Source organism: Triturus cristatus, chromosome 3_2, assembly GCF_964204655.1.
Source record: "Triturus cristatus chromosome 3_2, aTriCri1.1, whole genome shotgun sequence".
Lineage (NCBI taxonomy): Eukaryota > Metazoa > Chordata > Amphibia > Caudata > Salamandridae > Triturus > Triturus cristatus.
In genome coordinates this window covers 229,860,944-229,886,759 of record NC_140584.1, presented here as the reverse complement: position 1 = coordinate 229,886,759, position 25,816 = coordinate 229,860,944, and the positions used below count along the sequence as shown (strand labels likewise).

The following is a 25,816-nucleotide window of genomic DNA, read 5'->3' as shown; positions in this document are numbered from 1 at the left end:
CCAGTGCTACACTTAGGGATATCTGGTCTATATGTGAAGATAGGACTGTTGCCCCATGCAACCACTGCAGAGCTATTCAGTAAATCTGAAAATCAATGATTTGCATGCACTCAGTTGGGGAGCCTTTGTTGTTAAAAAAGACAATCATTAATTTGGATAAGAATAAACCTCTTATTATTTCACGCAGAGATTCGACTTTGGTAGTGAAATAGAGGTGATATATGCGCAAATAGTATGCTATTTCCTACGAGGTTAGTAAACAGTCCCTCATGCTACAAGATCTGTATTTTCGATGTAAAAAGAAATGCTAAGCTGCATTCACTCTTGTATGGTAACCATAACCCGGTATATGTTACTTCCAGTTCTTCCAGTTATGGGGTAGGCCAGGACACATCATTGTAGGATTGTTATGCATGTAAGTGTGAAGCCTTAGGTATTTTTTTGTGTGAATTCCATAATATTAGTACCCTCAGATACATTTTTACTTCATCATACCACTTGGAAAGGTTCAATTTCCTATTGGTACAGGCATCCTGAGTGATGATGCCCTGACATCTTCATTTAGATTGACTGGTTAGGGAATAAAGACCATTGTCCTAGATTTGACACTATAGAAATAAAGCTGGAGGCGTTGATATACGAGAGACATTTCTTTGGGGAAATGTGTGCTAAACTGGCATGCAGCATAGAAGGTGTTGCAGTCAACATTCCTCAGACAAACTTAGCAGCAAAGGTGATTTCATGCTTTATAATGTGTACAGGGATTGCCATGATACATAATCAGTCCTTCAGGAGACAGAATGAGCATCCCACATTTTCTGTTGTAGGCTGCTTTTGCCGCTGATTTACCTGTTAATAACCTATGCATTGTCTAACTAAAATGGACCTGGCATAGTCACATTTGCATAGGGAAGTTTATGGAACTAAGATACACACCATAAGCAGGTCTAAAAGTATTGTTTAAAATTTGATGATTCAAAGTTTACAGAACAAGCAAAATACAGCATAATTTTCTCGATCGTAAATAGCGCAAGATATGGGTGAATACTTCTTCAAAGAATTTAGCCCATTTCGCTATAAAGTTTAAATGTATAGGGCTACAGTTCTCACTGAGAGATGATCAGAAAATTTGTGGTACTGACATGAACTGGTAAAAGCAGTAGCACGCCCTTAATCTTGGCAGTACTGCAAATATACATCAAATTAGGGAATACATCATAGAAACAGTGTTGCCACAAATGTATCTGTATTTTTAGGTCCAAAGTTTCATCAGTTTGATGATGGTGCTAATTGCCTGGGTTTCTCAAACCATGATGTGGTATTACTTCAATGCCAAAATGATATTACCACATTTGCAATTTGACAATACCTCATCACTGCACATTGTAAAAGTAATTCCAAATGTTTATTAGCAGTTGTAAATATCTCTGTGTGTCCTCCTATTGTCCAGGTCTTACCACACAGGCTTGATCAGAAGGCAGGTATCCTCCGTGATCAGAAAGAATCGAACTGTAGAAGCTGAAATTTGATAAATTCTGGTGATAAAGCGACTTTATTACCTACTCAGTGAGAAAGGAATTAAACCAGAAGTTAGGTCAGATTGTAAGTCATGGGTAAAAGACTGACAATGGAATTTTAAGAAAGGGAATGTATGACGAGGAGTTGTGAGAAATTCTCTCTATGGTTATCTTTGTAATGTTTCAGAGAATAAGTTAAGGTTACAACAAAGCCCCTGTTAATGACATGGTGGATGAGTTCATGTAAGTAGTGTAAGGGTTATCTAAAGAGAAACAATCTAAAGAGAAACAATGGGCACAACGAGTTCTGCTTTCAAAGGAGACATTTGCTGCAAATACAGACTCACTTTAGGAAGTTAAGGATAGTTTTAAGGGAGGGGAGGCTGATTTTGATGTTTTAGTGGTATCGTGATGGTCTACAAAGGTATCATTTTAAATAGAATATGTTGTACTTGGCCCTTTTTGCAAGGTCATCCCTGAACTTTTTGCCTTCCTCCTGTATTTTGTCTGTCCTGTTTTTGTTGGTTTTATGACTCTGGGCACTTTACCACTGCTGATAGTGCTAAAGTGCATATGCTCTCCCTATGGTAAATAGATGTATGGATTAGTGTTTCCATAATTGCTTGGTTTGGTTTACTTATCAGACCCTAGTACAGTGCACTGAGTGTGCCCAGGGCTTGTAAACCAAATGCTGCTGGTAGGCTTGCAGCACTGGTTGTGCCACCCACAGAAGCAGCCTGTAAACATGTGTCTCAGGTCTGCCATTGCAGAGCCTGTGTGCAGTCAGGTACTGCCATGTTGACTGGACAAGTGCACCCACTTGCCAGTCGCTCAACCTTCCCTTTTCTGCATATTAGTCACCCCTATGGTAGGCCCAAGGGCAGGATGCATTGTAGGTAAAAGGTAGGACAAGCCCTGATGTATGTGGCATGTCCTAATAGTGAATTACAGCCATTTTCGTTTTTCATTATTGCAAGGATACCTGTTCCCCATAGGCCAGAATTGGCAGTTTGATTATTGCATCTTCTAATCCTCACCGACTCAGGGAACTAGGTAGAAATTCGAGTTTAGTATGCCTGAACTCAGAATGAAAAAAATGCATATTTTAGTGAAGTTGGTTTTAGCATTCTGTGTTTGAAAATACCACTTTTAGAAAGTGGGTATTTTCTTGTCTAACCATCCAAACCTGCCTCTGCTAGGTTGTATATTCGTTGTCTGGAGTTTGAGTGACAGGGGCTGGGGGATTCCAGGAGACAGGGTGAGTCAGCACAGGGCTGAATAAAGCTATCTGCATGTAGATGGGTGGGAGGAGTTAAACCTGGGACCTGAATAGGGATGTGCCTTCCCTCCACAATGCTGGCTCCACCTCCTGTGGTGCGTCTGATGTCCCTGGCCTACACTGTCAAAGGAAAGAAGGAGTCATGTGAACAAAGTGCCCCTGGACTGACCAGAACGTATTTGGACTAGGCAAAGGCCTCTCTGCCTTCAGAGAACAAAGAGAAACTGTGTATAAAAAGGGGGACCCAGACCCCAGAACTTTAGATCACTTTTGGGAAACAACAAGAACCTTTGCTGAGGAGAGGAACCAGAGAAACTGAGGAGGAGACTATCCCTAAACTGAGTGCTGTTAGGAGGATTGGCCTGCAGTGGTTGCCTGACTGCCAAAGAAAGGAGAAAGGAACATTGTGCTACTTTCATCAACTTGTAAAGAATCTCCAAGGGCTTGGAAATTGAGCTTGCCTCCTGCTGAGGTCTCAGGGATAACAGACTTCACCAATCAGCTTCCATGAGTTCTTTTGAAGTGCCTGCTGTTGTGCTGGGCCTTCTGAGGGACAGCGTGTCGCAAGGAGCTGGAAGTGCGACTCACGAAGAAGAAGCATGATGCCGCAGCAGCTGCTGTCGTCGCATCACTGAAGAAGGGTGTCGCCGCTGCCGCTGTCACATTGCCTTGCAGAAGTGCCTTGCATCGTCAGAGAAGAGTGTCGCTGTGGCAGCAGACGCCGTCGCATCACCGGAGAAGTGTGTCGCTGCCGCCGCCTCTGTCGGCACATCACTGAAGAAGGGTGTCATCGCTGCCGCTGTTGCATTGCATCGCATCACCGAAGCGCCTCGCATCCCCAGAGAAGAGTGTCGCCGTCGCAACAGACACTGTCGCATCACCGGAGAAGTGGGTCGCGGGGCCTGTCGTGGCTCAGAAGATTCGTTGAGTGGCCGCACGGCCGTTGGGCGTGCACGCATCGTTGTCACATCAAGAAGATGCCGCCATTTTGTTCCATTGCACCGGATCTTCATCGCCACAGAAGCGCAGTAAGAAACCAATGCATGACCTCCCCATGCCGAGAAGAACCGACGCATCACGTCCCCTGCGCAGCAGTAGGGAACAGACGCATCACTGTTCTTGCGTGTAAGGAACCGACGCATCACCTTCCCTGTCACACTTTGTTGTATAGCGTTACACATCCAAAGGTACATTGAACAATAAGTGTCGCATTTACATCTTAAGAGAACTAAGCTTTTTCTACCATTTTTAAAGTACAGTATTGTGGATTTTTGTCGTTTGTGGTCTTGTGTTAAGTCTATATAAAAATACTTATTTTTATACTACAACTTGTGTGGTGTCCATCTGTAGTGTTTTCACTGGATTACTGTATGTGTTCACAAATGCTTTACACACTGCCTCTGAGATAAGCCTGTCTGCTCGTGCCAAACTACCAAGGGGGTGAGCAGGGATTATTTTAGAAGTGTTCCCCATTACCCTGACTAGAAGCAAGGGTCCCAATTTGGTCAAAGGTACCTACTTCTGCCAACTAGAGACCTCCAGTTCTAACAGAATATATTTTAAAAAAATCGAAATTATTAAAAAATTAAAATGCAAGTTGCAACTGACAGTTGCACATTGCCACCAAGACTCGAAATGATGAAACTTTCACTTGAGACAAAATGGGGTAAACCATCCGGGACATTTGAGTGCGGATCAGCTGTAAGGAAGGGTTGGGTTGAAAATAGACACAAAGATTCGACTCTTGTTTAGGAGTACAGGGATCTTATGGCTTATAGAGAGGCTTGACGTCAGCCGAACGTCAACGTCATTTTTTAGGAGAGCCTTAAATGCCTTACTTGCACCTTGTGTGTTCCGGAGAAAAAGAGATGAAAATAAACATGCTCATCAGTGAGTCTGAAAGCACTGATGATATAAATGCATATTTAGCACTGGTCAGAAAGAAAGAGCATAATTTTGTATTTCAGTGTTTGCAGAATGGAATACTAAACATTCATTGTCATATTTCCATGAAGAAATCCTCGGTAAGCCATGCGTGATGATGATATTAAGAAAAGTGAAGGCCCTGTCAATCACGCATTGAGCGTGGTTGGTTTACTTCATTATAGGAATTAATGCCTCCTGAAGTCTTCTTCACGTCAGTTTGATAAGTGTCATTATAGCAGTGCAGATACATTTTCACGCTAGAGCTCTATTTAAAGAGACACGAATTGCTTCTTCATAATTTTGCGTCGTCGCAGGTGGCAAATGCAGTGAGTGTTAAAATATCCCCTATCGATGCCGTTTCCTTATGATCATGATTAAGGCACCATGTGTTCCTTCTTTTACTGATTTTCACAGATAAATACAGACAGAAAATTATTTATTTTCTTGTCTGTATTTATTTTTTAAATGTGGATAAAAATGAAAATTGGGTGCTTTTTTAGTGCTTCTAAATACACTTTGCCATGACTGCCAGGCCAATAACTGGGCGGATTGATAGGATAGGTAAAGTGGTTAAAAAAGAAAGGGATTTTAGTAAAGAGGCTTAAACAGCAGTAGCTATGCACAAGGCTGATAATGAAATGTGCATATTTTCATATAAGTGCATTGATTTAGGGTGTTTATATCACTGAAACCTGACAGGCATTCAAGCAAGACTGTAGATTTATTGGTTAAAGAAATGTGAAAATATACCAGTTTTAGCTTTACTTTTTTCACAAAATGCATAATAAATATGGATAAATACAGATAAAGTTAACAAAAAATAAATATGGATAAATACAGACGGAAATGACAAAAAATGAAATACAATAAAACCGGGAGCCCTAATCATGATATGAAACAGATATCAGCTGGACAGACAGGTTTTCTAAGACTGCTGCAGCAATGGGCTGAACAGAGCACACCTGCTTCATGTCTGTCTCGCACAAATGGCTTTAACAGTAGCTGACTTGGCATGAATGTGTATCGGTAGGAAGATCCGTCAAAGTCACTGCAAGGGGAGTTGTACAAAGCGCCACGATTAATGCATCTGTATTCTATAGAAAGAGCCGGGCTACCGAGTTCTTTTCACATATTTATGAACTAATGAACGTGTAGGTCAAAGAATGAAGTTACAACAGAGTAGCAGCGCTATGCCACATTGAGCTCACATAAAGTACTACTTAGCCTGCAGAATCAAGTGATATAGATGGAATGTTTCAATTAATTAAAAAAAACCTCACAGGTAGCACTTAATAACCATCCTTTAATCGACACAGTTATGAATTAAGTGGATAGACTGATCCAAGGAACTGTTCACTGTATGTCACTGGAGGGAAATAATTACTCCTTTCTTCAGTGTCAGTTTTATTTATTAGAACCCAAAGTCTGCAGTTTTTCATTCGAAGATGAGATTAAAATGTATTGGCTGGCTTTTAATTTAATTTGCCATTGTTTCTAATTGTCATGTTTCGTGTAAGTACCATGTCACAATTATTTCAAAAATGCAACATTTTAAGGATATGTGCTTCCAGCCAGTTAAGAAAATTACATACTACATTTTTTCTTCCTGTGAACAACTGATTAAAATTCTTCATTATATGTCATGGATCGAACATAAAAATAGGTTTTCATGGACAGTGTTTCATATATTTACTGTGTACCTGAACTGCCACTCACAGTTTGTTGCTTGAAGAACATTCATTCAGGTCAATAAGAGGTGATGGGTGTTTGCTGAGGAATATGCATACACCCTCATTTACACACTGAAACTTTTCTCTGACTCATAAACTCTTTCACTTTTACTTCTATGTTGGAAGTTGATTCAAAATTTCTTGGATAATTTAAAAAAAATCCACGAGTACTACTGGGAAGATTGATACCATCAGCTTTCCGCATGTATGTGTGTGTACGCATTTGCATACGAGTATATACAGCAGATTTTTTTTATGCATGCATTAACCCTTAAAAAAAGTGCATCTATTTATTTAGCAGGATTATAAAGTGCAGTGTGACACATTTTGGTTACTTCAGAGCACTGATGGTTTTAACTAGAGGTGGGTGATGAATTCCGCTCCGCCGGTGGAGTTTGTGGAGTTTTGCCCACTCAGCGTTCCACGTGAAGCTCGGAGTTCCGTATAACTCCACGTAGCAGAGCTGAGTTTTCCCTCTCATGCGGCTCACCAATGTGAAGTTGGCCAGTGTGAGTGAGAAAAGTCATACGCTAGACAACCTCCACTCGAGGTGCATTGTGTGATGATTTTATAGCACGGGACAAATTCCCAGCTTAAAAAAAAACAGTGCGAGCAGCTCAATTTACTGCACTCTGCCTCTTTTATGTGGTGAGGCCCTTGCTGGGCAGCAGAGCAATTAACTTCGGCCAGTAGGGGACACAAATGCCTGGAAATTGATTATGAGCTCAGTCAGGAAAATATGACAATTCCTAAACTCCCATAAAAGATGTGGATGTAGTGTCTTGGTAACTACTAATTCAAAGTCAGCATGCAAGTCTTAACTTAGATTGATACCTTGCTTTAGTTTTGGGAGGCCTAAGTGGAGATAAACTGTACTTTAGAGCAGAATTCAGTCATATATATGATACAATGAAAGCACTACAGTTTTTCCATTGATCCCCACAGACCTACCGTTATGACAGCAATAATCCCTGCAGAGTCCCTTCTGCGGCAGACTACCTTTAGTCTCGCGGTAGTCTCACCTACTAGTGCACACATGTTCACATGTAACCAGCCCAGTTTGTCTTACCTTGCTGTGCTGCAATGACCTTATCTAGAAAGAAGGACAGTGGTTTTTATAATTCTTAGTCCTATTACTGTGAATTTACTGTACCTGAGAGTCAGGTATTGAGAATTGCTAACAATAAATGTACAAAAAACAGGTAGCAAAAGTGAATAATCTTTTTGGAGTAAATCGAGGTAACCCTTTTGCTAAAGTCTGGTTCTAGGACATATACAACATTATGGAATGTTTGACTACTGAATGATATAAAAATGATAGTAAATTCAATACCGAGCAATAAAAACATTATATTAAAAATATCCACAGTTCCATTAATGCTTTGGGGGCATTAGAAGGCATGTCCCGGATCCTTAAAAGATGTTTTAACATTCTGTGCTATTGCAGACCATTGAAAAACTGAATTAAGCAAATATGCTAACTGCAGAACCAATTTTCCCATAAACATGTGCAAATTATTCTTCATACAAGCATTTTCTAAGACTTCGTGCTTGTGCATGGTTCTATGGGTGTCTGATGGATAGATCTCCTGATATATACCTCATTCACTAAAGATGCAGATAACGATGCTATGGTGATATTAAAGAGAGCGGGGACAGGTTAGTACCTTGACAATCTCCCTCAGAGCAGTGGGACGCAAGAGAGGTGTGCAGTGTGAAACGTTGGCAGCTATTACTGAGATAGAACAATACAACTAAGAACACTCCCAATCTGTCCTATTCCCTCTTCCATGGATTTAAAAAGAGTGGGGGTGTCTGCGTATGAAGAGATCCTCTGCGTGTCAATACTGTTCTGATGGGAGACAGATGAATGGTGGGTGAGTTAGGAAGCCCCATACCACTACCACCAATTTCATTGCATCCTTAAGCATGTGAGAGCTGTTCTGACAAATATAAGCAGTTGACTAGAGAATCAGGTAGCAGGAGTTGTTTTCACAGCCTGGTTCTCGACCTGCTGCTGTGGCCATAGGTACCAATTGTGAATCATTACTGATAGACCAGAAAATCCATCCACATAATTAAAAATGTGGGCCCTTCAAGTATGCAGCTCTATTTCTTGAGTCTGGTGCAACACTAGAATCAGTACATAATATGTCATAAGCAACATGTCTTCCAATAAATCAGTAGATAATCAATGGCACACAATAGTGGCCCAATTAGTGTTGTTCTTTTTTCAATTCCTGTATTGGGACAGCCCATGGGATCAAGTGTTATGCATTGATTCAATTATGCTTGATTGCAATTATTTGTATATTGCAACGCTGCAAAAAAAAGGGTTGCAGAGCTTACTTGTTTAACATTAAATGGTGCACCCGCCTGTGGCAATAATAAAAATGAAGCCTGTGCCTATATTGCCTTAATTAGACCAGGGATATTAAGGGCCTCATTTATGAAAAGTGACGCATCACTGCGTGAAAACAGTGATGCGCCACTTTTCACTGCGCCCTCCCTGCGACTCCAGTGATGCGTCATATTTACAGTATGACGCATCATGTCGCAAGGAGTCACAGATACGTCAGTATTTCTGACGTATCTGTAGGCGCAAAAGTGACGCATCGCTGGAGTGTGTCACAAAAGTGACGCAACTCCAGCAATGTGTCCTTTCACATGGGGCAAGCCCCATGTGAAAGGGCCTGCGTCAGTCTTACGCCTGCTGTGAGGCAGGCGCAAGAAATTGACGCATTTGCACACTAGAAGTGGCGCAGTGAAATCTCGTAGATTTCACTGCGTCACTTCTACGACCCTTTGTTGCGTCAAAACGCCCCCCTTGCATACATTATCCCTGGCGCAGGTATAATGTGGCGCAGGGGTTTACAAAGTGACGCATCTACCTAGATGCGTCACTCTGTAAATATGGCGCAACATGGCGCATGTTTTCTGCCACTGGTGCGTCACAAAAAGTGACGCACCGGCGGCGCAAAAGTGACGCAGGGGCTCATAAATGAGCCCCTAAATGTTTAAAGAAAACAAAAAAAACCCGCAATTTTCACACATTCTGATGGTAGTGGAAGAGTTTGGCAAAAAAAATTTCTACAACAGGGATGGGGTTTCCTTCTTGAGAAGTCAGATGGATAAAAGAAAAGGGAATCAAATAGAATAGCTGGTTTGGAGCATTGAAATATATTTCTTCTCATAGCTAATTTGCCGCCTAGATGACTTTAAAATTAATGGAATCTAAAATTGTATTCTGCCCTCTTGTAAGACATCAATGTACCTGTAGTTGGTGCAATAAGTCACCGATGAGTGATAGTTGGTGATTTAAAGAGTATATATTACTTTGTCGTACAAATACGCAACACCCTTGTTTCATCGAAATATTTAGCCATTTGAACTTCCTAGGAATGAGTAAGACTCTGAAAGATATTCCTTACTAATGCAAATGACAAAAAACGCATTTAAACAAAAGCGCAGCTTGTGCCGACATGGCGTTTCATACAATGCTCTACTTCATTTTCAAATATTGGGGCTCATTTATGAGCCCCTGCATCACTTTTGCGCCACCGGTGCGTCACTTTTTGTGACGCACCAGTGGCGTAAAACATGCGCCATGATGCGCCATATTTACAAAGTGACGCATCTACCTAGATGCGTCACTTTGTAAACCCCTGCGCTACATTATACCTGCGTCAGGTATAATGTATGCAGGGTGGGCGTTCCCACGTAAGTAAGCATCGTAGAAGTGACGCAGTGAAATCTACGAGATATCACTGCGCCACTTCTAGGGTGCAAATGCGTCAAGTTCTTGCGCCTGCCTCACAGCAGGCGTAAGACTGACGCAGGCCCTTTCACATGGGGCTTACCCCATGTGAAAGGATACATTGCTGGAGTTGCGTCACTTTTGTGACACACTCCAGCAATGCGTCACTTTTGCGCCTACAGATACGTCAGAAATACTGACGTATCTGTGACTCTTTGCGACATGATGCGTCATACTGTAAATATGACGCATCATTGGAGTCGCAGGGAGGGCGCAGTGAAAAGTGACGCATCACTGTTTTCACGCAGTGATGCGCCACTTTTCAGAAATGAAGCCCATTGTCTTTCACGCTGAATAAAGGGAATTTAGTTTTAACAGTTTTACATTAGGAAATCAATTAATCAAGATTAGCTTTATTCGGTTTTAAGTAAAGAAAAAACCCATAAAAGCACATACAATATACAATACATCGGATGAAAGATGTCAATAAAACGGATAAAAATAGCATAAAATGTTATCCATACATAAGATCTCTGCTTATTGTGTGAACAAAGCTAATGCGGCACGGTAGGTATTAACAAGAGCTAGTTGCTTCAAGGCTCGTACAGTTCCTAGTCACCACTGTTCCTCCGCCTTACAGCAGCATTCAACAAATAAATACGTTAAAAATCATATATCCCAAAAGCATAAGGGCCGGTCTGACTTTGGGAGAAGTTTTTCCTTTTCAGGCTAGGGATAACATACGCCTTCCTTGGCATTTCGTAAAAACTGCAAAACAATGAATTGCAATGTATCTTGAGGGGACCTAATGTCGCAACCGCAGGGTGTAAGTTTATGGACCCTGTTTCTGCCCCGAGGATAGGCTAACAAGATGTGCAGTAAGTCTAAATGGAATCTAGTTTGCAAAACATGGCCATGCCTACTTTTGACAGCAAGGAGATATGACTCTGCAGTTGACACTGTCTTTAACATAAAATGACGTAGTGCACAGGGCTTAGCTAAAGCAAGCTCATCCCTGTTGATAAGCTTCTGCCTAAAAAAGTGCATTTCATCCTTTTAAAACCTGCTTTGTGTGTCCCCTTTGGCATTTTAAATATGTCTCCCCTTCCCAGCTTCTGAAAGGAGGCCTTAATATGCTCAAGCCAGGGACAATGCAGTGCTTAATCAAGAGATAAACAGTCTTTTAAAATCTCCATGCTAACCTTGATGCCCGGCCTTAACCAAATGTTCATCCAGAGTGCGAGAGGATTGAAGCCCGCGATGTCCATAAGTACCCTGCTCCTAATTCCTTGTTCACTGAGAAGGTGGGGTGCAATGGGGGAGACACCAAAACCGCCTCAAACACCTATATTCCACATCTGCAGCTCATTAGGTTTAACGTATCCTCAGATTTTGCATCCATAGACCACTTTAGAAATACATTTGGGCCTATATACTTGCAGGAGAGCACTAGTTGGTCTAGTGCCCAGTCTTGAGGCAAAACTACAGACTGCAGCATTAGAACATAAAAAATGTCCTTTTTTAAAAAAGATTTGAGGGTGCCAGCTTAATGCCGAATCAAACAACATGCCCAAATGAGTGAACACCTTAGTCTTGGGAAGGGTGCAGGATCCTATGTTAAACTTTGTTGATTTAATAGAGTGTGGACCAACAATCATCACAAAGGATTTCTTCTCATTGACCGATAGGGCCAACTTCCTCATGAAGCCAGCATGGGAGTTCAACTGGGACTGCAGTCCCTTAGCGGTTTTAGCCATAAGGATTGTGTCATCTGCAGGCTGCGTGACCCCACTTGCGGACATTCAGATTTGCATCAACTCGGGCTTTCTCTAAACTGTTAACATAGAATTTAAACAGAAAAGGGGCCAACATGCAACCCTGCTGAACCCCTCTTTTTATGCCAAAGCAACGTGCACAATATAGATCTTTAGAAAATCATACTGAGGCCTCAGTATCTCTATGAAGATCTCTAAAAAACAAAGCAATGTCACAGTCAAGCCCCATACTGAGCATGATCTGCTACAATTTTGACCAATTACCCCAGTAAAATGTGTTTGAGAGGTCCATAAATCCTAAATGTTCGGAACATGCAACTGTATATTTACATAGGACCAGGCACAAATGCAAACACTGGTCAACAGTTGACCTACCTGCCTGAAAACCATAGTGGATTTCAGATTATGCTTTCCTTTCCTCAGACCATGCAGAAATGCTAGCCAAAATGATACGTCCCATGACCTTTATTGCTGAGTCAAGTAGGGAGATAGGACTGTAGCAATGAGGGCTATCTCTATCCCCCTTTTTAAAGATGGGTACAATTATGGACGAGGCCCATAATGCCCATTTTCACTTCCTCACAATTAAACATCAGAGACGCGATTCCTTCCAGCTCACCCTCCCTTTCTCTAGTTTCGTCAGGGACTAAATTAGAGATATCCTCGAAGTATGCCATTCATGCATCTTCAGTAATATGTGCCTCCTGGTATGCAGCCACCTCTAATCCAAAGAGAGGACCATTAATGATGCTCCAGACTTTTCTGATACATTTCAGGGTACTTGCCTTAGACACGGTCCAGGTCCCCTCTTCATCATTTTTACACCTGGCCTGCTTTCATTTATATGAGTTACTACAAGACTTAACTTGGACAAGGTCTCTGGGCTTATTTCTCAGGACTATCCTAGGGAATCATTTTGTCTTTGGTAGTCATCGATTAGTTACATTTTCCCAAGTCACTGGAGAAGATTTACAGCAGATATTTTACTGTGCCATTATCTGCTGCAATAAGGCCTCCATTTTCTGCTATGTGAAGGTATATATGTGCCTTGGTAATGTTCCTGCTGTATTTATATGTTTAATTGGAGAGCCATATTTCTTAAAGAATGGGAACCTATTCAGCATGCAGGGCATCTCTATGTTCCTAAGTCAGTTCCCATTGGACAGTCAGTCGATATACAGTAGATAAGTGTGGCTAGTAAGAGTTTATTAGGAGCTGATTCATGCCAGATGTTAAAGCTTATGACATAGGATACATTTATATGTATGTATCTGATTTTTAGGCACTCCAGGTGTAGTCGGAAGGCTATGGCCTGATTTTGGCGACCAAAGGTAATATTTAGTCAGCAGTTGATTAGAAAGGTAGATATTTTCTAAAGGAGAAAATGGACTGTACCACATCACTATGCAGTGTCTTTAAAGAGGTGTGTCATCAGACCTTTCATTAGGTGGAGATGTAGCTAATTTCTAAGAACCAAATTTAACTGTTACTGCATCGATATGCAGTGTTCTTTAAAGATGTCTGTCTTCTGCTGTGTCCTAAGGTAGCTGGTTTATAAAAGTGAAAGTTGAATGTAACAGCATTATAATATAGTGGTCTTTAAAGAGAGCGCCTTCAGTTATTTCCTAAACTAGAGTAGGGTCAGGGCAGTCCCGATAATTGAGGGGATGGTGTTCCAGATAATGCATACAGAGGTGAAGGTTTGCTGCATTGTATTTGATTTTTTGTACTTCTTCATCTATGATATAATAGTGTCCTCCCTGTGCAGCGGAAAGAGCTACCAAAGTTGGTGAGTTTGTCAGTGACATTAGACAGGGGTGCTGGCCATGATGGCCTTAAAGATGGTGTTGCTGCTTTGGAGGTCGTGCAGGTTGGCAAGGACAACCAGTGGAGCTCGATCTTGGTGGGGATTAATGTCATCAAATGTAAGGCCCTTGATGAGGGATACTGCTGCATGTAGGATGCCTGGAAGGGGTACCAATGTCTAATATGGGAGGTTGTGGAGCAGGGTATACCACCATCTACATGCAAAAGTCTGAAGCCGCCTTCTTGGGGAGAATAGTTTTCTCTTTATTTGAGAGAGCTTAGGTTTTTTAGCAATGTGTTCATTGAGAGTGAGATGAGTGTCAAGAAAGACTTGGAATTGTGTGAATGTTTAAGTTCAAATTGGTCAAGATTTATACCATTAAGCCAGCTTTTAACTAGTTGCTGTTTGTTGTTCTTGATGATTATCATGAGTTCTGCTTAAAATTCTGGTTAATTCAGGATGTGGTGCAGTCAGTGTGTGAGGTGTCAGATGTCTGGAACAGAGGTGACCTTCAAAGACAGTTTTGTCTCATCAACCAATTGGTGAATTTCGATGATGCTATTTTATTAGTAGGGCCCTTAGAGGTGCAAGCAGTCTTTGAGGCATTGTATGTCTGAAGCAGAAGAGAGTTTCAAAGGCAGTGCTGTGTTTTGGGCCTATTGATGTACTTTGATGATGTTATTTGGTAGTAGGGCTCTTTTCTATATAAAGGTTGAAGACGACAGAGAACACGATGGAAACCTGGGAAAATTCACAGATAATCACAATCTTATGGTACCAGGAGGTGCCCATATGAATGACAGAGTGTCAGTTCCATTGGGAAAAGAACATGTGATATACTATGTATCACATGTGAGACCTCATGGTGTGGATGAACATAGATTGATTTTCAGTCTTGAAGGCAGCTTAGATATCCAGTAATAATTGAACTCAGTGTTTCCAGTAATAAATTAACCCTGTAAATCTAGCATGGATCCCACCTTTACAGACCAACTTAAAAGTCCCCTGCACTAGACAATGTCAAACATGAGTGGGCTGGTTGTTTGATCAGAATTGAAGCTCTAATTAGCTGTTTTTACATCCAAATGTCATAAAAGTCTGTTTGGTGGGACAGGGATTGAACAAAATTGCTTAACATTGAGGAGCATTTATAATGTGAAACAAATGCCGCCTTGGTGATTTGCCACTGGCACGCCAAAGAAAAATGTTTAACTTTATTATTTTCACCATGGTGATTTTAACCATGTCAGCATAGCACTGGATTACATTTAAGCAACATCAGTAAGTGTAATGGATTGCCACCCACAATTAGCATGGGGTAAAACCACAGAATATTTATGCTTGAAGAATTGCAAGACGTTATAATCATGGGACCAGATTTACTAAGGGCTTGTCTTGCTCTTGCGTTAGGTGCAAGGTGACTCATGGCAACGCAATCCCTTATATCAGATTTACTAATCTATCAAAGGCCACCATTAGTGCTTCTGAGTGGCTTAGTAAATCTAGAGAAACGCAAGGCAGCACGAGTAGCTGCCTTCCGTTGTAATGGGAAGGCATTCCATGGTTGGTGTGTGGGCGTTCCCATGCATCTACCTGTGGATCTTTGGTGCACTCCCAGATTTATTAACAATAGTAAACCTAGGAATGCAACAAAATGCCACACCATTCCAACAGAGATGTAAAGAGAAGAAATATGTTTATTTCTCCTCTTTATTTCATCTTTCTACATGTGCTGCATGTGAGGATTGTTTTTGGACAGGAAGGTTTCCATTTCTGTACAAAAACAATCCTGTCTGTAATGCATGCACCTTCGCACCATGACGTATAGGTGCCTACGTTGGCATTAGGCTTCACACAGTGGAGCAGCACAGAAAAAGAAGAACTGTAAAGCGCCATCTCTTGGTAAATATGGGGCTTTCCTGCCCTCGTCAATTTAAGACGCACAGTGCAGCGCAGCAAGTTGTCTTGCTGTGTGCATTGCGCCAAATGTCGGTAAATCTTTCCCTTAGGGAGGGTCTTTTCAGACCGATCCTGAAGGCTGGATACCAGATTTTGCAACATTAATACCAACGCCTAATCAAAACACATTGGGGCAGATTTATGTTCCCTGGCGCATCCCTGCAAATCAGCATGGATGTGCCAGGGAAGGTGCGTCATGCAAGTTTGCCCTTGCGCCAACGCAGATGCATCGCATTTACAATGCGGCACATCGTGGCGCACGGACAAGCAGATACATGACGCATCTGCCGGCGTAAGGTTGGCGCAGTGCTGAAGTTGCGTCGCAAGCGCGACGCAACTCCAGCACTGTTCCAACCTACCCTATCCCTAACATGGTGCGTCAAGCCTTACGCCTGCTTCAAGCAGGCGCAGGGTTTTGACGCATCAGCGTTGGGAAAGTGACTCAGTGAAATCTTATAGATTTCACTGAGTCACTTTTCAGGGGCGTTCCTGCAACGGAACGCCCCCCCTGAGTAACAACGCCCACATGAAACCTGATGCAGGTTTCATGTGGCGCAGGGCTTTACACCGTGACGCATCTCCATAGATGCGTCACGATGTAAATGGGGCGCAACATGGCGCAGGGTTTACGCCGCCGCTGCGTCACAAAAGTGACGCAACGGCGGCGTAAAAGGGGCGCAAGTCTCTCATAAATCTGCCCCATTGTATGTGAAATAAACCACAAGCATTTTCTTGGAATCAAATGTATTTTACCAATATAAAAGGTTAAAATATGAAGTTTTACAACACAGTGTTTAAAGGAATAAGGAAATTAGCTATAAGGATTCCTAAAGTAGTATTTGCTCATATAAATAGCTGATCAGTGTTTGACCAATTTAACTTGGTGGTATTATTAAAATGAAAGATTTGATTCTGTATTTCTATTCTTATTTTCAGATGTAGGGTCTGTTGAGGGCCTTGCCTATCACAGGACTTGGGATACTTTATACTGGACAAGCTCAACCACTTCATCAATCACACGGCATACTGTAGACCAGAGACGCCGAAGGTCTTTCAACAAGGAAGCTGTGATCACAATGTCTGAGGATGACCATCCTCATGTTTTGGCATTAGATGAATGCCAAAAGTAAGTTAATCATTTGTCGCCCGTTTTCATTATGATATTGTGCAGTAACTTGGAAACTTTCCTGTTCTCCCTAGAAGTTAACAACTGTGAATTCATAAATGCAACTTTCCTATTAATTAACATGATCGTAATTCATAATTTTTCATTATTGTGCAGCACAGCACACATAAGAAAGCACCTTAATATTCTAAATATTTTTTAACTAAATGTCATTATACTATCACTTTTTAACAATAACACTTTGATATATAACCATTGAAAAGATTGGTCATGCTTCCAAACAATGTGCTTGCAGTGAGACTTTCATGGTGTGGCACTGTGTTCCAACGACCCACCAACAATACATAATGCTCTAGTGAGTAATGACAAAGTGTTATTCTGTGTAAACCCTCAAACGGCTTGAGTAGGACAGTGCACAAAGTTACCAGGCACTCACTGAAAGACAATGGGTCTGGACCAAAATGTTAAATTGTTCATATGTTAGGGATCCTATATCTCTAAGTGAGATAACACCATACCATAACTGTTGCATGCATTTTAGTGTATCTTTTTCAAAGCTGGGTGTAGACATTTCTGAGTGTCCTTGCCATCATTTGCTACATGCTTGCAAAAGATTCAAGGGGTCAGATTTTTAGATGTCACAGATTCCATGAATAGCTAGTAACAGGGACCTGGTAACCATCCCTGAATATATGATTGTTTCCAGCACCTCTACAGGATAGAGAAGAGACCTTGGATGCCATGTTACACATCAGGAGGTGGTGATGAAATTTCGAGATGGAAGGTTTCCATTTTCATTATTAAATGCTAAAAGACACATTTATCACTGATTGCACCAATCACAGTGACCGCAATGCATGTGGGAAGCAATTTACTTATTGGTTCGGTCTCAATCCAAGTAAGATGTGGTAGACGGCAACTTCCTCTACCCCACTCCAGCTGCTGAGATGACTGTGGCAGGCTCCGGGGAATGGGTGCAGGGGCGTAACACAGGCCCCCTCAGTGCCACTGTCCAATTCCTAGCTAGTAAGCCAAAGCCATGCATTGATTTTGTATCTTCAAAAAATACATTATTTTAATGTTAAATATTTCTGTATATTAGTATCATATATGGTTGATCTGAATTGCGACATTGATAGGAAGAGCTCTAAGGATAGATTTTAAGTCTTATATTATAGTTCAATTTTTAACTGGATATAAATTCATTTTTCTTTTTACAGTCTAATGTTTTGGACTAATTGGAATGAGCAGCATCCAAGTATAATGCGGTCTACTCTTTCTGGAAAAAATGCACAGATTATTATCAGCACTGATATCTTAACACCAAATGGACTCACAATTGACCACCGAGCAGAAAAACTTTACTTCTCTGATGGAAGCCTGGGAAAAATTGAACGCTGTGAATATGATGGTTCACACAGAAATGTAAGTCATCCTACACTAAGTGTTAACAAAGTGACAAGTGGTTTTCAACTTTGCCATTTTTATATGGAATGTATTAAATTTGTGTGCTAGAAGGTTAGCCACAAATTCCCTGCAGAAAGAGGTTGTGCTATTTATTAATGAACCACATGGCTTCTAGGACCTGTTGGGCGTGTACAATTAAACATTACCTTAGATGAAGTCAAGGAAAATGCCAGCCTTTGTTAATACTAATAACACAAATGAGTCCTGACTGCGTCTGGCATTGTACCTGAAGTTCATTGCCTGAGGGACCTCCAGTCATCTACTCCATTTGCTGTGCAGAAAAGGCTTTTAGACTTGTACTGCATAAAAACTGGTAACTTCAAGGCACTCTGAATACAGCCCATTCAGTTGAGGCCATGAGTGACTTTAAAGACACCATGGGGCTTATTACGATGTCAGGCGGACTTGCGTCCCCCCAACACCATTGCAGATACAGGTCTGACTGACCTCCAGTCAGCCGTCCAGACCACTTAATTATGATGCAACCGAACATGCGACTGCTTTTTCTGTATGGGAGCCTGTGCTACGATCAGAAACCGGCTGCAGCGCAAGCTCCCATACAGAAAAGGGAGTTTGTGTTCATCTCTGCACCGCCAGCCACGTGGTGCAGGTATGAACAGTACCCCCTCGGTCACCAACCGGAGGGCACTGGATGAAGGGGGCCCTGCTAGGGGCCCCCAAACTCGCTTTGCGACAGGCTTTCCCCTTATGATGTGTCTAATTTATATAGAAGGTACTGTGGTCTTTGTCTTCAGGGCTTGCTAGTGATGTGAACTGTTTGGGGGGTATCTTCATTGGTATTTCAGACTGTCTACTTGTAGATATTTGTAAATTAATGCATAATATGCAATAATGCGTGCTTAATAAAGTGTTTTTATAAGAAGAAGCATTACTGGACAATTGAACGTTGATAGTTGAGTGCCTATGAGTATGGGTACTAGCTCACCTGCTTTCAGATAATTACTACTTTATGTATATTTGCCAATTTATTTACCATCACCCTTTATTCCTTGTAATGCACAATCTCATTATTCTCTAGTTCCTTAGCTGTATGATTTTCTCTTGACATTTGCATACCTTTAACCGTCAGTTTGCTGGTTCTTTATCGCTCATAAGTTCCTTCCTGGTGGACTGACTGTGCCATATACAAATTGTATTTTCCTTCATATTACTTACTGTGATTTTTGCATTCCTACTACAATATTTTGCAATTCCTTCATCTATTACTCAAATCTCTCCAGGCTTATATATTTTACTTCGCTTGCAAACCTCTGACATATTTCAAATTCCTAAATATTGCTTGCTCTACAGTGCCCGCTACATTATTGACCATGACAATATTGATAGTAACATGTTCAATGGCTCATATCATGACCATCACAATGTTTTATTGACAAGCACAAGATTAACAGTCAATCATTACATGTTTTAACAAAGGTCCTTGACATATTGGAAATGCTTTATTGCTAGATCCAATGTACACAGGTTGCCATGACAGGCTTTAATTAATGCCTGTTGTAAGATGATACTTTCCAAAGTGATTTAAATGGTGTCGGATTTGTTTTGTAAATGTAAATGTAGTGCATTTATATAGCGCTCCGTACACCCCCGAAAGGGTCTCTCTGGCGCTGTGCACATTCCACTGTGGAACCCTTCCTGGCCTTTCCCTGTGAAGTGCCCACTCCTGGGCACCCCCAAGGTGAAAGCCAGGCATCCTTGCGCTTTTGGGGCCATTGTGGAGATTAAGCAAGCTATTGCCCAGAGTTGCAGAGTGAGACCCATGATTAGAATAGGCACCGAGGCGAGAATTAACGGGTCCGGGGAAATTGAGCCCAAGACCCGCCGAGGCGGGAATTGAACCCTGGTCCGGGCCAGACCTCTGCATCAGGGTCTGCCGCTTTAACCATTGAGCCACACTTCTTATTCTGGGGGGAAACTCAAGCTCATTTCAAACATGATGGTATGGTTGTTCCTTGAAAAATGAAATGATCAAGCTTAGCCTGGGGATGTTCAACAATTATGGGGATGATGAGGGGGGTTGAGCATTCATGTTCATGAGAAACGATTATACTTCAACTAAAGACTATATTATGTTCTCAGAATTTTTAACTACCTCCATGGAGGCCGATCATGCAATTTGTCTGCCTTCTGTTATGTGCCAGTCTTTGACAGAGGTGGAAGCTTGTCTAAACCCCATGGCAGGGATGGCTCAGATTATCACAGCTTTTTCTATTATCACCACTCATATTAAGTAGTTTCTGATCTGTAATACTCGAGCACCCAGCTCTCATTTGAAGGGCTGGTTTGATTCTCAAAGCACTAAAGCTAGGGCCCAGTTGCATTATGCCTTGCAGAAGAGACCTAGAGTGACCGTCTTACGTAAAATTGCTAGTGCTTTAAAAGACAGCAGGTCCTTCTGTAGGGTGATTAAGGATCCTTATTTACGAGAATCTTCTGACCTTTCCACTGAAGTACACAATCATGGATTTACAATGTTTCTGCCATACATGCAAATAAGATTGCCTAGTGTACAGATTGGCCCTGGGATGTTTAACCCCGAGAACAACCCACTCTCGTTCCAACTAGGGTAGTGGAAAGGGCATTGGCAGAAAGCAGTAAAGGGAAAGCCCCAGGCTCAGATGGGGTCTCCCTTGATTTGTTCTGTGATCATCAAGAACTATGGGCCTCCTACTCACTAATGTTTTTAACACGATTGCTAGGATTGGCCCACAGCTGTCGTGGAAGAGTTTGATTATAATTCCAATCTTTAAAAAAGGTGATAAAGCCCTCCCAAAAAAACTATAGGCCCATTTCGCTTTTGTACTCTACCGTGAAGGTTATGGGGCATATTTCATTGCATTGATTGGGGGAACGGGCACATGCATATATTGTACTGTATTGTTGTTCACATTTTATCAGTGCTTGAATTTGAGTCTATAATTGAAAAGTGCACAATGGTGAAAAGGGGTGTAATTTTTCTTTTATTTATTTATGGCCCTCTAAGCAGCTTTTGATTGTGTTTGCATTCAAAACTGTGGTCAATTATGAAGGAGTTAAGAGTAGAGGATGGTATTATTACCTTCATAGACAGCTCTATAGTGACTCCAATACCGGTGTACGATTCTACAGAAATGGTGCATATATGGACAGTTTTAATATTAAATGCTGGGTTAGGTAGGGGTGCATATTAGTCTCTTTTTTATTATCTTTGTGCACTAATCCAGTAGAGACATTTTTAAAGTTGTAGATGTGAGATGCGGTCTACATTAGTGCGCACACTCTTCCCATTCTACTTCACGCTGATGATGCAGTGCTGATGCTTACAATCAGGAGAGGGCAGCATTGCTGATTATATTTTATTTATGTTAGATCTGGATTTAAATGTCAATTAGACTAAGACCTATATTATGACCTTTGGGGCCCGATTGATGAAAAACCTGCCATTTTTATCAATTGTTCTTAATTAACTAAGGCCTCATCATTCTCCCACTTTGGGGGTTTATTTGATAGCAACTGTACATGTAAGGCTATGGTGCCAAATGAGGGGTAGTGATGATGGAGAAGTCGATCAATGGAGTGCATTGTTTTGCGAAACAACTGGGTGCTAAACCAGTTAGGGAACTATTAACAATCAATGCCAGTAGGTGTGTGACAGTGGCAACCTATGGAGCAGGGGTATGGGACATGATGAACACGCAAAGTACTATGCGATTATTTGGTACATCCATTTTGCTCAACCTTTTAGTGGGGTACTGGAAGGTGGCCCCAGTTGGGGGAGTCATTTTAGGCAACCATGAACATTTTAGTCATGGGGCACCTTAGTTCAATCTTTGTGGGTCATTTTGGTCCACCCCCTCTCCCTGACAGAGGTGGGGGTTTTAGTGGGGCAATTTTCATGAGTGCGGTGATTATTTTCCTTTATCTAACTATTGTTTTACGGGCATTGCAGGCCCTCTAATACCCTTTGTTTCCTAATGGGTGTGTGCTTAGTTTTGCCAATGTGAATGGTACCTTTCCACCTACACATGCATGACGCACCAGGAAAGGAAGGGGGCGTGTAGCAATTTGGATGCTGTGGGTAATTGCAACATGACCTGGGGACACGTATATTCCCCTCTGGTCCCACATGGCATGCAATAAGGCTTTCCCTAATGGAGTTGGGTGGTTTGACTATGGCCTGTTTTTGAAAGCTTTGTTGGCTAGTTTTAGGCTCCATCCTGCAGGTCACTGGGGGCTTTCCTAAAGTTTTATGTAGTGTTGGTTGTAATGCAGCATACCGGTGGGGTTGAGAAGCTCTCTGTGGCACCCATGTGATTTAATTATAGCAATGAATGGGATTGCTTCCTTGAATGATGTACATGTGGCCCTGTGGCATTTGTGTCGACAAGTTGAGTGCAGTGGAGGTTTGCATCTTGTGCAGGGGCTGCAAAGGTCCTCTACTTAACCCCGTTCCCTCCCATCGCCCACCTCTCCCTCAGATCGAGGATGCTTTGGGTCTACTGTAGGACTGGGAGCTGGTTTTTAGCACTGGGTGTTTGTCCTGAATGACACCATGTGCAGCGCAAGAGAGCATTGCTTTTTTCTGCCGCTCAAGTAGATTTTCTACTTGAGCGGCAACTTCCTTAATGCAAATGGATGGTTTCTCAATGCAGGCGGTCGTGACCATCTGCAACCGGATGTGTTGAGAAATCTTGCTGGGAGGTGGTCTAGGGTTGGATTTTCCTCACTCGCTCTTGCAAGCGTAATGTGGAGTGGAGTTTTTTGTAACTCTGGGTGCTTTGCAGAGTGCCGAATGTGGAAAATTCCACGAATGGATCCGAGTTCACCGCCCTGGCCTAGTTTGCCGCTCTTAGTGGGAGTCAGGGACTTGCTACCAAGTGATACACTACTCCTACAGGATCCTACTTACGATGGGAGTCAGGATCACGGCTGGTTCTTGTCATGCTGTAAGCAACTAAGCGAGGTGGCTGATTGGCCTGGTGAACTTCCCTACGGACTAGGTGCCAAAATTGCGTGTAGGCTATGGATTATTCGGAGGGCACCATTATTCCAAGTACATCAAAAACCTGGCTTCTTGCACTGAAGCGTCACCTTGTTTTGGAACTCAAAGGGGGAACCTCCACTAGCTGGAGGCCTGAAAATGTTGAAGAATGGGGTCCGTTCGACCTAGTGATAGGAACCCATCCCCATTGGACATTGGACGCGTACTCAGGTGGAAGTACTTGGGTGCCTGTTTCTAGGCACTCTGCGGGTATGAAGTGTTTTGGATTGGGCGATTGTGTAAAAGTATTACCTCCCTAGACAGTTACCCCTCCCTGCTGTGCTTGAGGGCCCCTGTGTTTGCTGGGCCGGGTTCCCTACCTAATGTGGTTGCCATGTATTTGGCCAACCACTAGGTCCTTGTCGCTGTAGTGTGTTTGCTGGATATGTGACGTTACAAAGCATGCCATTACAATAGAAAAACCTCTAACAAGACCTATATTTCTTTCAAACAGAACTATTCAGGTTCTATCCTGCCAACAGTTGGTCTATACCCAAAAGCAAATTGAAGCAAGTACAAAGGGTTATTTTAAACTCATTTTATTTTTTATTACAAATAATTTTTTTTGGTTTGAAGTATTATTTAGATAAGTTGAATTAGAAAACTGTTTTTATATTCATATTCAATAACATCTGGTGATTTATACAAGAAACAATTATTACATATAATACATAATTACAAACACTATGTTCATAAATTTTAGCAACCCCACAGCTACCCACACATATACATTCTCACCATACTCACTACTGCATACGTTCATCAGTCATCCTCATACTCATAAAAACAACATGAGATTTAATACTGTAGGAGGTCCAAAAAAAATAAATGCAGTAAAAACTGATAGTAAGACTGTTTCTAATAACACTGTGTCTCCAGGGACCACTCCTCAGGGATGATACTTGGTTTTAGGTCTTCACATGCTGTTGCAACGCAAACTTTTACTCCGACTATCTGTTGGGGGGGGTGCTAGAAGTTGGAACAGATTCATTTTCTATTCCAACTCCAGTGTGTGCAACAGTAGGGAAGGTGTTGGAGTTAAATCAAACACCTTCTACCTACTGCTGCACACCTTTTGCGTTGCAACGGCATGCAATGTAATGGCATGCATTGTAATGGTTGCGTTGTTAAAGTTGTTTCCCGTGTTTGCTGCCTAATTTCCATGTGTCTGAATGAGCTGTGTGCTCAGGTTGATCTGGGCTTGTATTTTGTGGATGGGGATTATGGTGGGACTGGCCCAGGCCTATTTATTTTTGCTCATGATAAGCTTTTAGGCAGCTTCAGTCAGCCATGTGGCCCGTTCGGTGACAGTAGTAGCATTTTCTGACGTCTGGATGCTGCCAGCCTCCCTGACCTCTGCCGTTAGGACTGGGTGAAAACCCTCTGGAGTCCTGTGGCGGATCTCCTTTCAAGACTGATGCTTCTCAGATGATAGCGGCCAACACGGCCTCCTCAAAGGTGGTATTTTTTAACTTATGTTGGACCAGCTTAGCAGCGCCTCCTTGTGCTTGCTCCTATTGTTCCCTGTACTTTTCCTGTTTCTTCCTGTTTCTTCCTGTAATAATGTAATATGTAAACCTGTTTCTCCTGCCAAGATTTGGGGGCATATTTACAACGAGGCGATAAAAAATTATCTCCGCTTTAGCGGCCGTTTTTGGCCGAAAAGCGGCGATAATTTTATCGCTTTATTAGCAAGGTCACGCTGACGCGTGAAACCTTGCTTTAGCGTGGGGATTTCTAAAGCCCAGCTTTGCATCTCTAATGAGATCCACAGTGGGCGTTCCTGACCTGACATGATAGGAGTAATGTCGCTAAGCGACATTTCTCCTATCATCAAGCCCCACGCTATGAAGCATAGTGTCAGGAAAAGTAGCGATAACACCTGTTATCGCTACTTTCCTAACACCTGATCAGGACTGACTTAGCCATGATGTCCTATGGAAGGAGGATATCATGGCTAAGTTTGTGAGTCCCTATCAACAAGCTAACGTGAGATTATCGCTGGGTTTCCAGCGATAATCTCACGTTAGCCAGTTAGCGTGAGGATTTTTATCGCTATTGTGATAGGGGTTGCTAATAGCACGCTATCTCAGCAATAAAAATCCACGCTAGCCGGCGATAATTATCCTAGCGCTAAGTGCGCTTTGCAATAATTATCGCCGGTTGTTGTTGATATGCCCCTTGGTGTCTAATCCTACTACACTATCTAGACCACTCTGTATTTCGGTGGGCAATCCCTTCTTAAGGATGTTGTAGAAGAATTCAACCTGTGTGACCCCACTATTTCCTCGTTCTGTCCAGAAAGTCAGTCACTGTTTCCATGGTTTCATGCTCCCTCCCAGCAATCCTCCTATATCTGGGTTGTCAAGGAACATTCCACGAATGGCCATCCAGATCTGGTATCTGAATTAATTGATTACAGCCCTGTCATG

General features: G+C 42.1%; 1 protein-coding gene across 1 annotated transcript in view; it reads left to right on the top strand.

Moving 5' to 3' along the window:
* LRP1B (LDL receptor related protein 1B) overlaps positions 1–25,816 on the top strand; it is a 3,634,433-nt gene that overhangs the window by 2,728,734 nt on the left and 879,883 nt on the right. The window contains exons 42-43 of the mRNA XM_085647014.1: positions 16,687–16,876; positions 18,097–18,301. Of these exons, the coding sequence (XP_085503140.1) occupies positions 16,687–16,876; positions 18,097–18,301 (395 nt within the window). The remainder of the gene's footprint in view (positions 1–16,686; positions 16,877–18,096; positions 18,302–25,816) is intronic.